The 15,408-nt window shown below is 47.0% G+C and overlaps 1 protein-coding gene across 2 annotated transcripts in view; it reads right to left on the bottom strand.

The window, feature by feature from the left end:
• TTC7A (tetratricopeptide repeat domain 7A) overlaps window positions 1-14,467 on the bottom strand; it is a 204,427-nt gene extending 189,960 nt beyond the window's left edge. Inside the window, exons 1-2 of one of the 2 annotated variants that reach the window (XM_036752040.1) lie at window positions 14,100-14,467; window positions 8,949-9,112 (exon numbers count right to left, since the gene is read on the bottom strand). In XM_036752040.1, coding sequence (XP_036607935.1) covers window positions 8,949-9,112; window positions 14,100-14,283 — 348 coding nt within the window. In that variant the 5' untranslated portion in view covers window positions 14,284-14,467. Of the gene's footprint in view, window positions 1-8,948; window positions 9,113-10,844; window positions 10,913-14,099 lie in introns of those variants that run through there. The other variant, XM_036752041.1, reaches the window with a different exon arrangement.
• Between the last annotated feature and the right edge of the window lie 941 nt (window positions 14,468-15,408).

The raw sequence follows: 15,408 nt of genomic DNA on the forward strand, positions 1-15,408 counted from the left end.
GGAGGGGAAGGGGGGAGGAGAGAGATACAGAAAGACACAGAGAGAGAGACTGGGCTAGCCCTAGAGGCTTGAGGAAAGAGGATTTTAAAACAATGACTAGAGGGGGGAAATGGGGAAGAATTCCTATGTCAGAAGAACCCACTAGAGATGAGAGAACATAAATCTGTAGTGCTTCCACTCAACATGGTACTATGACTTCCTAGACCAGAGGTTCTGGTAAAGCCTATGGACCCATTCTCAGAATGTTTTTAAGTGCATAATATAAAACAAGTACGACTGCAAAGAAAACCAATGATGCAGAAATAGAGTGTATAGATAGGCAGGTTGTGATCAAGAAAGATTTAGGAATGAGTCTGATTAAGTACAGAAATTTCAAAGCAGTGATAAGCATACTTGATATCCTGAAATATGTCCCACTCCTCGTGACCTCATTTGGGGTTTTCTTAGCAAAGATGCTAGAGCGGTTTGCCATTTCCTTCTCCAACTCATCTGACAGATGAGGAGACTAAGCCAGAGCCAAGCAACTTGCCCAAGGTCACACAACTAGTAAGTGTCTGAAGCCAGATCTGAACTCAGGAAGAGTAGTCTTCCTGATTCCAATAGTCCTAATACTACTTTGGTTTGTTGCCTACATTCACAATTCAAGGAAAAGATAAAAGTTAGAGAAATAAAGAGAAAATGGGCGAGGGGGGAGGGGGAAAATTTCTGTTAATGAAAAAAAAGATGTAATTTCCCCCAAGTTCATGGATTCCCAGAAATCCACAGACTCTTTGGTTGTTAAGAATGCCTACCTTAGAGCTATTCAGTAACACTTTAAGAGAAAAAGAGAAATGGATGATAGGTGTAAGCCAGAATGGATAAAAATGGATAAATCCTCTAGAAGGATCAAGGGGTGAGGCAGTCAAGGGCGGAAGACTTCATTAAGAACAATTTATATTATGAGCAGGCAGTTTTCAGACAAAGAAATCAAAGCTACCTACAGTCATATAAAAAATGCCCTAAATCACTAATGATTAGAGAAATGCAAATTAAGACAACACACCTATCAGAGTGGCTAATATGATAAAAAAGGAAAATGGATGTTGGAGGGGATATGGGAAAACTGGGACACTAATGCATTGCTGGTAGAGTTGTGAACTAATCCAGCCATTCTGGAAAGCAATTTTGAACTATACCCAAAGCGCTATAAAACTGTGCGTACCTTTTGATCCAGCAATACTACTGCCAAGTCTATATCCCAAAGACATCCCAAAAAAGGAAAAAGGACCTATTTGTACAAAAATATTTATAGCAGCTCTTTTGCAGTGGCTAAGAACTGGAAATCAAAGAGATGTCCATCAATTGGGGAATGGCTAAACAGGCTGTGGTATATGGTTGTAATGGAACATTATTGTGCTGTAAGGAATGACAAGCAGGAAAGATTTTTTGTTTGTTTTTGTTTTTTGTGTGTTTTTGTTTTTTGGCAGGGCAATTGGGATTAAGTGACTTGCCCAAGGTGACACAGCTAGTATATGTGTCAAGTGTCTGAGTTTGGATTTGAACTCAGGTCCTCCTGTCTCCAGGGCCAGTGCTCTACTCACTGTGCCACCTAGCTGCCCCAACAAGCAGGAAAGATTTACATGAACTGATGCATAGTGACATGAACAGAACCAGGAGAATGTTGTACACAGTAACAGCAATGCTGCTGGATGAAGAACTGTGAATGACTCAGCTATTCTCAGCAAAACAATGATCTGAGACAAACCCAAAGGATTAACAAGGAAGTGTGTTATCAATCTCCAGAGGACTGAGATTGACTGAAAAAAGACTGCAGCATGCTATTTTTCACTTTCATTCGTTTTTTAGCTTTATTCGAGGACTAATGGAAACATTTTACACAATTACACATGTATAACCTATATCTGATTGCTTACCATCTCAGGGGGTGGGAGGTGAAGGAGAAAGGGATAGAACTTGGAATTCAAAACTTTAAATAAAAATGTTTTAAAATTTAAAAACATCTACACAGTACAAAAACATCATTGGGGAGGGTATGGAAAAAAGGAATGGGGAAAAAAATCAGGAGAAATCAGCAGACAAAGTTTGTCAAAGACTTTGCTCAAGATAAAGAGTTACTTGCCTAGATGATAACATAGGTAAGTGGGTTCAGAACAGTCATTAATGGTTTAACATCCATCGAAAAGGACCAAAGTCTCTATCGAAGGGCTCCTGTAATATGTCCTTGGTCCTGGGCTTAATGTTTAACATTTTCATCAAGAATCTGGATATACATGGACAGCATGCTTATCAGACTACAGATGACAAAGGTAGGAGAGGTATCACCCTGGGATGACAAAGTTAGGATCAAAAACCCAAAAGGTTAGACTGTTAAGCCAACTCTAGGATGATCAAATTTAATGCAGCCTTATCCTTGGATTCAAAAACATCAACTTCATAAGTACAAGCTGGAAAAGATCAAAACAGCAAAACATCTGAAGTGAGTCTGCCAGCTCCGCCGATCCGCAAGCTACTTGAGCAGCAACGTTGACAGCAGCATCACGGACGCTGTAAAACAGCGATGACAGCTAACACTTACATAGTGCCTCAAGGTTTGCACAGCACTTTACAACTATCATCTAACTTAATTCTCAGAACAACCTGTGAGGTAGGCACTATCATTATTTGACAGATGAAGAAACTGAGATAGGTAGAGGTTAACAGCTGGTATCTGAGGTAGGATTTGAACTCAGGTCTTCCTGACTCCAAGAAAAACATTCTGTCTACACCCTAGGTGCCCTGAATCAATGGGATATACAGCGGCTGTCACACAGTCAAAAATGATAAATGAGATCTTAGATTACATTAAAATGAATATCATCTCCAGGACCAGTGAGGTAATGGTCCAACTTGCCCTATTCGGGTCAGACCACATTTTAGGAAAGCTATTGATGAGGTGGAAGGAGCTCGGAGGAGGACAATCAGATTGATGAAGGCTCCTGAGATCATGCCATATAAGAATAGGCTGAAGAAACCGTGCATTTATTCAACTGTAGACGATCAGACTACAGGGTAGGTATGGTAAGAGAGGGAAATCACAAAATCTCCGAGTTAAAAGGACCTATGGAGGCCCTCTCTACCAACTTGTAGCTGAATCAGAATCTTCTCTACAATATACCCTATCCTACAAATAGCATCTGGTCTTTGCTTAAAGGGCATGACTGCTGTCTTCAAGGAACAGAAAGGGCTGTCATATGGAAAAGGGATTAGGTTCGTGCTGCTTGGCCCCAGAGGCAGAGCTAGGAAGAGGTCAAAATAACAGAATCAAATTTAGGTTCAATATAAAAAAAAACTTTCTAATAACCATAGTAATCCAAAAACACAAGGAAAGGCTGGTTGACCACCGTTCAGACTACAGACTAATTTATCAAGCTGCCAGTTCAGACTATGCAGCCTTCTAGGTCCCTATCCATCACCAAGATTCTGGAATGTGATTATTCTACATGGCTGAAAGTGGAAACCAAACAATGGTCAACAGACTGAGAGAACTACACATTCTCAAGACAGAGAGCTGGTTTAAGAAGAGGCAGAGGACAAGAGATCATGATCCCAGAAGGGACTTTCAGAGCTTAAACTAAGGAGACATAACAGTCCTGAAATGCATGGGAAGGGCCAAGGTATGACCACTCCTTTCAGCAGCTGAGACAGAAGAGAGACAGAGAGGTCACAAAAGTTGATGCTGATGAAGCGGAAGGCCATGGTTTTCACCAAAATGCCTTCCAATTCAAAGAACTTGGTAAGCATCCACTAGCCTAGGCATAGGAACAACGCTAGGTGCTAAGGATGCTAACATCAAAATGGAAATACTTCCATTTAACAAGCTCACGTTCTACTGGGAGGAAGTCACGTAGACAGATAAATAAATGCAAAGTCATTTCAGCAGGGAGGGAGAAGTTCTAACTGGGGTAGAGGGAGAAAAACTGGGAAAGACCTCAAGTTAATAAGCATTTATTAAATACCTACTACAGGCCTTAAAAGCACTGTACTCGATAACAATATAGGAACGTGGCACTTGAGCTGGGCCTTGAATGAAGCTAAGTGAGGAAGGAGTACATGAAGGACTGGCTATGCAAAGGCAGGGAGGCAAGAGATAATCATTTTGGGGAACAGCCAGGTAGGCATTTTGGCTAGAACATGGACCGCACAAGGGAAGTCTGAAAATGTAAGCTGCAGTAGGATTGTAAAGGGCTTTAAATGCTAAGCTGAGAAGTTTGAGTTTTATCTCAGGGGCAACAGGGAGCCATTGAAGCCCCTTGAGCAGGGGAGTGACGTAATTAGACATGAAATCAGGAATTAGAATGGAGAAAAAGACCAGTCAGGTCCTTAACTCCTTGGGGAAAAAAATCCCAAAACTGTAACACCTTGAGAACAAGATCAACCAATCAGCAAGAACTTATTAAGGATTTTTTGTTCAATTGTTTTTTCAGTCTTGTCTGACCTTCACAACCCCATTTGGGGTCTTCTTGGCAAAGATACTGGAGGGATTTGCCATTTCCTTCTTCAGCTCACTTTACAGATGAGGAAACTGAGCCAAACAGAGTTAAGTGACTTGTCCAGGGTCACACAGCTAATGACTGAGGCCAGATTTGAACTCAGGAAGATGAGTCTTTCTGATTCCAGGCCTGAGGTTCTATCCACTCTGCCACCTAGCTGCCCCTGGCCAGACCCTGTGCCTATAAAGCCAAAAACTAAATAATTCTTGCCCTCAGGGAGCTTAAATTTTATTGTGGGAAAACATGTTCACAAATAAATATATCAAAACCAAACACCAGGTAAATGGGCCAGATATAGGAGTAGAAGCAGAGCGGCTTTGGATCAAGCGATCCAGATGGAAGGGAGAGAAGCTAAGGAAGGATAAGAGAAAGGCACTGAATGGGCTCTGCGGAACAAGAAATGGGAAGACTTCTTGGCCTCGGGTGTGGGGATGAGGGTGGAGATTAAAAGGAGAGGATGGCCAGGGATAAAGCATGACCACACAGCTGGTATCCTAGGAAAGCAAGACAGAAGGAAAAGGAGATGAAGAATTCCAGAAGAAAGGAGTGTTCTAATAAATGCCAGCTCAGTGGTGCACCGGAGAGATACAGCACTGAGCCTGGAGTCAGGAAGACCCGAGTTAAATCTGGCCTGTGTGATTCTGGGCAAATCACTTAACCTGTTTTCCCCGTTTCCTCAGCTATAAAATGGGGATAAGAACAGTACTTATCTCCCAGGGTTGTTGTGAGGGTCAAATGAGATAATATTTGTAAAGTGTTTTGCAAACTTGAAAGGGCCAGATAAATGCTAGCTAGTAGTCTTAAGGGTAGAATTAATAGGTAAAGAGGACGGGAATGGCAAGTTAGGATTGGGCAGGGGTTGAACTAAGCTGCAGAGGGATAAGAATAGAAGAAAAGAGCAGTGTTTTTTTGTTTTTAATCTCTGCAAACAAGGGACTCTCAATCACAGGGCTTAGGGAAACAAGTAGCACAAGTCTGCTAGCTAGCATTACCACCAGCAAAGTGCCAGGTGATCTGAGCCAGGGAGACTTCGTTGTAATGGATGCAAAGGTTTGGAAAGGCTGCAGCTCATTCGAGGCAGTAAATACAGACAGAGACAACCATCATGGGTCCTGGTAATCAGTGAAAGAACTCGACTGGAAGAGGCTGACGCTGGGAAATCATGCTGTAAAGGAGGCCTCTCTCTAGTTCTGGGCCACCATAATCGTCTCAGCAGTGGAGGCCAGAACGGCAGAGACTGAAGCATCTCCTCTTTCTTCAGCAGCCATAAGCACTCATCTCCCTGGGCCCACAATGCTGTTTCCTTAGATGAGCAGAATGAGCAAGACAGGGGTTTTGTATTGGCAGCACTTCTGCTCTAGCTCCTAAGGTAGGTGAGCACACACATACAGGCAATCAGAAAGAACTGCAAACAATCCTAGAGTCCAACAGCCGTTACGATCACACATACAGATCTGGAGCTAGAAAGGACCTTGGAAGACTGTTAGCCCAATGCACTCACTTTACAAATAAGGAAACTGAGGCCAACGGTGGTTAAGTGATTTGTCCCAGGCTAGATGGCCTGAGGTCTCTTCCAGCTCTAAATCTGTGCATAATCCTAATACATATTTGTTGATGTTGCTGTCCTCAATAATACAGCTATTTAATTTCAGTGTGTCTTACTTCTTCTGCAGCTACACTAAGCTAAGAGATAGGAACTCGATATGCATCTATTAAGTGCCTACTATGTGCAAAGGAAGAAGCAGCATGATGCTCCTGGGAGCTAGGAAGACGCTTAGCATGTGGAACCTTCTGATCTGGGCCTCAAGCCCCACCTCTAACTCACCAGCTGTGCACTCATGGCGAGATCTCTCAGCTCTCAGACAACCCTCTCAAGTTCACGTTTACAAATGAATTGATGATCTGCATCATTAGAAAGATTTTATGGGAGTTCTTCCCCCATCCATTTTTTTCTCATCCTACCTCTAGAACAACATCCTTGTGAATAGGGAGGAACAGGTCTGTCTTCTTGTTTTTAATTAATGTTTTTCTCCAATGAACAAAAAATAGATTTTCTCCTCTCCTTCGTCATCCTATCTTATAGATAAGGATGGACCATAAGAACAGAAACATTAAATGATGTGCCTGGGACTTAGCTCAGGCAGGTGTTTGGCCACCTAGATCCCTCTGGGGCAACGGAAGGACTCAACAGGACAGACTGTTGCCAAAAAAAGGACCAAGAACCTGGGTCATCTCTGAAGAGCCAAGAAGAGTCAGTAAAGCTGGCAAATCCCAGTAGCCCGAGGTCCACCTTTTGCTGGACAAACTCTGAGCACCTTTTCCCTGCTTCCTATACCTTGGTTTCTTCATTTCTGTGAGGCCAAGAGTCACTTCTCCTACCACCCATAATAATGAAGATGGTGATGATGATGATGATGATAATCATAATACCTGGTCCTCACCCTTCCCTCACAAGGAAGTAGAGAAAATTAATGGGCCAACAGAGAGAAAGGGCTTTGAACTTTCCTGGAGAATAACAGCATGAGGTAAATAAATACAGGGTAGGATCCAATCATCTACTCCCAAGGGAAGAGGGGAAAAAGCAGGAACATTGTTCTGGAGTGACAGGGTGTGACCTGGTAGGAGCAGCCTTAGGCTGAGAGTCAGGATGCCTATCCAGGTGAACTCGGGCAATTCATCTTTCTCTGCTGTACCATCCATATAAGAGGGAGACTAATCTCTGGCCTTCTCTTCTTCACAAGGACCTGTTCTAGGGACACATGAGAGATCTGGAAGTACTTTACTTGTCATTTTTTTTCCAGGCCAACAAAAACAAAGCATCACTATCCTCCCCATTTTTATTTAAATATTTTGTTTTCACAGTTTATACAGGTGGGTATACTGGAGAGGCAGACGCTGCGTCAGGAAGGAGCATGGAGTAATGGGAAAGGCTCTGGCTTTGGAATCACAAGCCCTGGGCTCAGGCTAGCTGGGGGACTTGAGGCAAGTCCTGTTCCTCTCGCTAGGTTTCAGTTTTCACATTAGTAAGATGAGGGGATCAGACTAGCTGACTTCTAATGTCCCTTCTCTCTCTCGATCCAGGATCCTATGCCCTGGATTTCTGTCCAGCCCCTGACCCCATACCATCTGTGTGATCAGGGCCAAATCCCCATCTCGAAATGCCCCCAGGTAGCTCTGTAAATTACACAACACAGAGAAGAAAGTTCCACACCCCAAGCACATAACCCTAAAGGCCCCAGAAGCCAATGTCAGTCCATTAAATTCACTGGCCAGAGTGGACTTTCATTTAAATATTAAAAACATTTGACCCTATTTCTTCCCAAGGAAAACAATTTTAGTCCTGGGCAGGGGACAGCAAACTCAATCCAGGAAAGGGAAAAACAGCCCCAAATTCTCTCTGCTCAACATCCCCCAATAACCAGTAGCTTAAGAATGGAACAGAAGCCAACTAGAGAGACGGCTGGGAAGCAGCTCAGCCTCCTGCCTCCCCCTTCTAGCATCACTTGCTACCAACTGAGTCTTTTCATTCCTTGCAAAGAATTCAGTAGATACCATAGCTGGAGGGCATTCTCCAGGGTATATACATCCCAATTCATCTTAGGTCCACACTAAACCTTTCCCAACAGGAAGTCTAAAAGCCTAGCCACAGAGGCTCAGACTTCAGATGCCCAAGATCACTTTCACCCAACTTAGGAGGGGAAACTCTCAGGAGATAGATAGACTCGGGGTCAAGGCTCAGCTCTGTCATCACCCAGTTATATGACCCCAGGCAAGCTGCCTCACCCCTCTGGCCCTCTTTCTTTATCTGCAGAATGAAGGTATTACACCAGCTACTGAGATTTTTTCCATTATGAGACCTCGGTCCAGCTCAGTTCTTTTTCTCTCAGTACCCGGCACAATACTCTGTTGTGTCTGGGGGGGCCAGCTACCTGGTATGGAAGCCCCTCCCCACACTGAAGTAGATCAGCAAGTCAAGTATAATTCATTCATAGGCTCAGAGAGTTGCTCAGGGCACTGAGAGATGGAGTACTTTGTCCATGGTTACAAAGCACGTATGTGTCAGGGGACCAGGGATCACGGGAGTTCAAGCTGGAAGGGACATTAGAGGCCATCGAATACAACTCCTCATTTTACAGATAAGGAAGCTAAAAGCTCAGAAAAGTTAAGTGACTTGCTTAAGGTCACACAGCTAGTAAGCGTATAGACAGGCTCTGAATCCAAATTATCTTGACTCCAGGTACAATAGTCTATCCACTATACGCAGTACCACCTTCTCACTTTGCACATAGAGGCATTTAACAAATGCATACTTAGTTGAATTCCCTAATCTCGTGTGGAACTCTCCATCATCACCAACATGCACAACATCTCATCTTTTAACTCTTGCATCCCCATCCCCAATCCAGCTTAGCTACTTACCGACAATTTCCCCCTGTTGAGGATACTAGTCAGGTATTTTTTGGCTTCATACATTTTGGGTTGGTTCTTCTCCAACAAAGGGATGGAATCTTTTAGGTCCCTAACATTCTCCTTCAAACACTGCTCCAGCATGGCCTCGGCAAGGAGGAGCTTCCCAAAGTCATCTGAAAGACAAAGCCCCGGAAATGAAGGCCAGCAGGTTAAGAGTGGGGATCACAGAAAAGGCAAGAACACAGATTCTAGTTCTTAGGCACTTATGTTACAATCATGGGTACTGAGTCACCCCTATTAGACTATGAACTCACTGAGAGCTGGGGTCCCCATGTTAGTCACCTACCTCCCAGAGTGCCCAAAATGGTGGACTTTGGGAGGAGTGAAGGGGGAAAATCTAGCCTGGTGATTTAATTTGCTGTGGATGACTCTGAGCATGGAAAGTCTCCTCTCCTGAGGTCTATCAGCAACTTCTCTTCTTAGAGAATGGTCCAAGGACACTGAAGCTGAATGACTTGTGGTGAACACCCAAGTTGAATAACCTGTCACAGAGCAGAGGCAGAACTTGAACCAAAGGCCAGTCCCCTTAGCCACGATGCCACAAATACTGCACAAACTAGGCATTTCATCAATTTAAAAAAAAGTACCAGCCCTGCAGTGACCACAATGCTCACTTTTGTAATCTAAATTAAATTTTCCACTTGAGCTCAGGAAATCATCCCTTCCTAAAGGCAAGATTTTCATCATGCTGTAACCACCTTAGGCTTTTTGCCATGATCACTTTTAAAGAATCCCCCTTGAGATTTTTTTTACCCCCAAGAGCAATTTGGTGTTCCCCAAAATGAATTCACAAAATTTAAAGTGGGCTGTAGTGAACACCTATACCCAACATTTAGGGAACAAGATCCAAACCCTAGGCATTCCACGGTGTCCTCCCCAAAAATATAGTTCACATTTACGAAGCACTCGAAATGCTAACAAACACTTCATATTATTATCTCAAAGAATACAACAACCTTGTGAGTTAGGCAAGTCAGGTATTATTCTCTTCATTTTATACAGGAGGAAAATGATGCTCCAAGAAAGTAAGTAACTGACTTGCCCACAGCCCACAAGTAAGTGATGGAGCTGGGAACTGAACCAGCATCCTTAGATTCCATTGTAACAAGCTGCTATGCACTGTTCACCTCTGAAATAGCCCCGCCGCTACTCCAACCCCTTCAAGCAATTTTGTTTTTAAAGCCTCAATTTCATACTTGTAAACACACATGCTTTTTCTTTCTCTATGTTAAAGATATCAGTAACTCTGCAAAAGGCCCCACTAAGATCTTAAAGTTACAAGATATCTAAACATAGAGTAGCCTGCCTCAAGAGGGTATGAGCTCCCCCTAACCCTAAGTCTTTAGGCTACCAGATGTAGTCTCAAGGGGTTTCCATGCTCAGGACTATGCTGGACTAAGATGCCCTACTCCAGGCTCAGGTTCTGGGATGTGAGGTTGTAGTTTTACTCAGTAAAATGTGCTACTTAAAAACCCCACATACTCAACTGACATTGGCAAGGTCTGTTTTCAGGAAGCTTAAGATCCTATGAAATAGTTCTCAGCCTTTCCAGGTTAGCTTTTTTTTTTTTTACTCCCTCATAGGGAAGGGACCAAATTTTGTTCCACCTCCATGGCAATCAGTCCAAAAAACAGTTCCCTTCTCCATCAGCCAGCATCCTCCTCTGGGATGAGAATGCTTTCTGGCTGCCATACAAACATCCTCAAAGTCTGAAATCAACATGAGTTTTCTAACAAGATGTGGACTTCTATCTTCTGACATTAACTTTCTTCCAACTGATGGAGGGGATGCAGCCAATAGAGAATTCAATACAGAATTTTTATTAATGTTTTGGCCAAAACCAACCTGGGAAACTAATGACTCATTCATTCAAACATGTATTGAATGTCCCAAGTCTCATTAAGGCTGTCACAAGGTAGCTCCTGCAAAGAGAAGGGAGACATTCAGTAGAAAGGACCCCATAGTGTATTTCTGATGTAGTGTGCTTGCCCAACTCAGACACGAAAGCAGGGATTTAAAACTGGAAAGGAACTTAGGAAGTCCTCTAATGACTTCCAATTCCCTTCTTTTACAAAAGAAGTCAAGTGATTCATTTAAGGTCAAACAGGCTGGGGTTGAACCTTCTAACTCCAAGGCCAACCTTAGTGTCCAATCTTCGTTTCATAAAAAAACTGGGGAATGTAGGTGAAGTGATAGATTTTGGATTCAAACCCACAGCTAATGAGCAAATCCAGTAATTCATCTTTCACATCACACGTGTCTGGGTCAGTTCTTCCCCTCCTCCCTCCCCTACCAAGAACCCAAGGACATAAAGCAGCACCCTGAACCCAAAACATTTGAATTTAGCTCCCAAGCCTCCCATGCTGGGTTGCTTGTCTTCTAGCTTCTAAGAAAATACTCGTTTTATTACTTAAAAAACAGAAACAAAAACACTGGGAACACCAACTGTCACTAACTAGTATCCAGAAAACCTCAAGCCCCAAAATGCCAGAAAATAAATACCTTCTTCCCAAAAGACAGGAGTTTTTCAAAACAGTAGCAGTTAACTACACTAATGAGAAGCAAAGAGTGATACAAAAATGCCTGGCACAAACCCACATATATCACAGGACGGGCAGGTGCTGATGACTGCAACAAAGAGCTAAAAGGGGAAAAAAATAAACCTGCTCTGAGAGTCCTGGGAAAACCCAAAAACAATTCTCTCTCAATTATCTGTGTTAATAGGGAACAGTAGTGGTCTGGAAAAATTGTAAACGGCTTTGGGGGGGGAGCCAGCTTAGTAAACCGGAAAATGGTGTAACTGAAGTCCAGGGAGCAGACTATACACTTAATATGCCATTTTAGGAAAGTCACTTTCCCTCTAGGGTCCTCAGTTTCTTTATCTGTAAAATGAGAGAATCATCACAGATCTAGAGTCAAAAAGAGAGTCTCCAAGGCTGCCATGGTTAAGCACCTCATTTTAGAGATGAAGAAATAGAGACCCACCAAAGTGGCCCAGCATGCCCAGAACAAGCTTACTAGGTGGAACTTGAACCCAGGTCTTCCTAGAACCAGGGCTCATCCACCATGCCCTGTTACCCCTAGACCTCTGGTGGTTTTTTTTTCCCCTAGCTGTTAATTTATGATCTACCTTAGCTCAAAAAGCTTTTTTATGTGTATACTTGGGATATGTATATACTTTTTTTAGGAGTGTAGCCTCTATTTGGAACTATATTCGAGGTAGCATATAGGTTCAAATAGAGATCCCACCCCCCAAAAAGGAAAACATAAATATAAATGCTTAAAAATTACACTGATTATGGACTGCAATCGTGTTTTAGACAGATCTGGGAAGGGGAGCTCGCGCTGATACAGACCTTGGAGGGTGAACAAGAAAACATTTCCATTCGGGCGGTTCTTTCTATAAGAAAACAAGTGCCTTTCCTGAGTTCATATAGAGCAGTGACTCTGGGCTGAGAAAAGGCAATGGAATCTTACTCAAGTCTGGGAAGTTTCCTCCACATTGTTCATGTGCTTAATTGGAAGCTGACTGCAGAGGGAACTCGTTTTAAAATGCTTCATCCCTTCCCCCATGCACAACCACCATCCTTCGGCCAATAGTACAAATGCAAAGTTGTTCTGGTTTGGGGTCATTTCAGTCCACAGAGTAATTTTCCCCAGGTGACCAGCCCATTCAGAACTGCTTTTCTGAGGCTGGGGGGGAGAGGGGGGTGCTACGAAGGCTGATTAACCATTAGTTAGCACTGCAAAGGGTAGCAAGAACTGCCTTTAAGGTTTGCAAATACCCAGCTTCTAATTACCAGCAGGCTAAACAGGAGACGGTTTAACAACAAAGACTATACAAGAAGTTCCTCTTTCAACCTCAACTTCTCTACTTCTGCCCATGTTTCAGTTTCTCTCCTTCTGCCCCACCCTCTCTACCTTCCTCTTCTACAAGCCCCCGCCCCCTTCTCCTAACCCCAAAGTAGGAAAGGGCGGGAGCCGGGGTGGGGTGGGGTGGGGGGGGCAGTGGAATTCATTTAGGACAGAAGCTACACTCAAATGGGTAACAGAACAACTCCACAGCAGAGAGGCTCGCCCCCATAAAGGAAGGGGAAGCCACTTCAAGGACAATCCGAAACAGCACCCAATGCACGATTAATTCCCTCATTTTAAACACAGCTACGAGCTCGAGACTCTCTTCCTCCCGCCGGCGCGCTAACCTAGCCAAAGACTCCTTAGAAGTTAAAGGGAGCTGCCCATTCTCCGAGCCCATCCCTACCTGCCTCGCCAGGGCTCCGGGGAGATAGAACGAACTGCTCCCCGAGAGTTCTGTTTTGTTTTTTCTTTGGGGAGAGGGGAGAAGAGACTTGTAAATTATAGGCGGGTGCTCGGAGGGGTGCTCCAGGGGAGAGGCTGAAGAAGCGGGGCTCTCGCCCGCAACCCGAAGGGATGGGTCTCGAAGGAACTGCTTACAGACCCTCCCAGAAGGACTGGTCAAGTTTTCAGAGGGGGAGAGAGAGTCGCGAAGCTGTGCAGGAGCGGGGGGTGGGGTGCGCTCCGGGGGAAAGATTGATAGAGCGGGACCCTCGCCACCCCCGTCAAGTTTTCAGAAAGTTGCAAATGACAGGCAAGTGCAGAGGGGAAAGGGGGGCAGCGCTTCAGGGGGAGGGGCTGATGAAGCTGGACTCTCGGGACCATTCCAGAGGGACGTCAAGTGTTTTTTGGTGGTAGAAGAGTTGTAAATTACAAGGCGTTTGGGGGTTGTGTGTGTGTGTGTGTGGCGGGGGGGAGGGGGGGCCTTCAGGATCATCGCAGAGGGATCGGTCAGGTTTTCGGGGGGAAAGAAGAGTTATAAACTATTGGCAAGTGCACCGGGGACGGGGGGGTGTGCTCGGGAAACCCTCGGGACCCGTCAAGTTCTGGGGAGAGATGTAAATTACAGGCGAGTGCCTCGGGGCAGGGAGTGCTGGGTGAGTTTTCAGAGTAGGCTAGCGCACTGGAGGTGCCGGACCTGCAGGGCCCCGCTGGGGCCACCTGGACACGCGGAGCGACAGCCCGGGGGTGGCTCCGCGGGTCTCGCGCGCGGGTGGGGCGGCGGACCCGGCAGCCCCGACTCACCGATGTCCTGCTTGGCGAGGGAGACGCTCCGGGTGCCGGCCCGCCGGCCGCCGGCGCTGGTATTGGGGATGCTCTGCAGCTGAAAGACGAGGGCGGGCACCCGCTCCCAGTGGCCCTCGGCGCGGCAGCGCTCCAGCTCGCTCTCCAGCTTCAGGTGGGTGCTGTGTGTGCCCTTCGAAGCCATCTTCGAGGAGAAGAGGGTGTCATCGGAGGAGCGGTAGGGAAATGGAGACCCGGGCGAGGGCGGCGGCCCGGCTGCGGCCCCGATGCAAACGACGGAGGCGGAGGGGATGGCTGGGGCGGCGGGGGCTGCGGCGGCGGCAGGAGCAGCGCTGCCCGCGGAGGGGGGCGAGACAGCAGGGGGCTTCTCGCGGCCCCCGCCGCCGCCAACACCGCCGCCGCCGCCGCCGCCGCCCGCAGTGCCGCGCTCCGAGCCGGGCTGGGGCTGCGCGAGCGCGGCGGGGCCGGCGGCAGGCGCCTCCTTCGCAGCAGCTGCGCGTCCCGCTGCAGCCGCCGCCTCTGCTGCAGTAGAAGCCACAGCCCCGGCCTCGGCCGCGGCCCTTTCCAGCTGCGGCACCGCCCCCGGGCTCGGCTCCGCCCCGGCGGGGGCGTGCCCCGGGCATGGCGTCGGAATCGTGCTTGCGGCCAGCGGAGACCGAGGGGCCGGCTGCGCCGCGTGCGCTCCCGGGCCCGCCGCCCCGTGCTCCACGCCGAGGCCGCCGCCGCCGCGCTCACCCTAATACCGGCGGGCTGCCCAGCGCCTCGAGGTGGCCCCGTCCCGTCCCATCTGGGTGCTCCAGCCCTCCCCGGGGGGGGCTTTGAGGGGACCCCCGCCCACCGCGTCGCTTTGTGTGGTGCCCCCCCCCAAGACACGTCACAAATCCGGGGAGAGGCTCCCCCTCCCCGGCCCGCCACGAGGTTATCGGAAAGTGGAGCCCGTCCCCAGGGAGCACGCGTCCTGGCCCCTCGGCGCCCCCACTCGCCGCTCCCTGGAAGGCGCGCCCCTCGGCCTCCGTGGGCGGGGGGTGGGGGTGGGGAGGCGGAAACGGCTCCGGCGGGGTCAAGTGCGGAGAGCACGACTCTGCCGGCTCCGGGAGGCTCCGCCCACCTCGGGCCCCCTTCTTTTTTTTTTGAACCGGGTGCTTCCCGTTCCGAAGTGGGCTGCCCTTCCCCGGGCAGGAGCCGGCCCCACCTCCTCTGCCTCTAACAGGCTTCTCAGGCCTTTTTAAAATGGCCCGAAAGGGCTTCTTTCACTGGGCAGACTGGTGAAATTGTTCAGGGGGCCCGACAGCCAATCAGATCGGCGCGT

The sequence above is a fragment of the Trichosurus vulpecula genome, chromosome 3 (genome assembly GCF_011100635.1).
Source record: "Trichosurus vulpecula isolate mTriVul1 chromosome 3, mTriVul1.pri, whole genome shotgun sequence".
Taxonomy (NCBI): Eukaryota; Metazoa; Chordata; class Mammalia; order Diprotodontia; family Phalangeridae; genus Trichosurus; species Trichosurus vulpecula.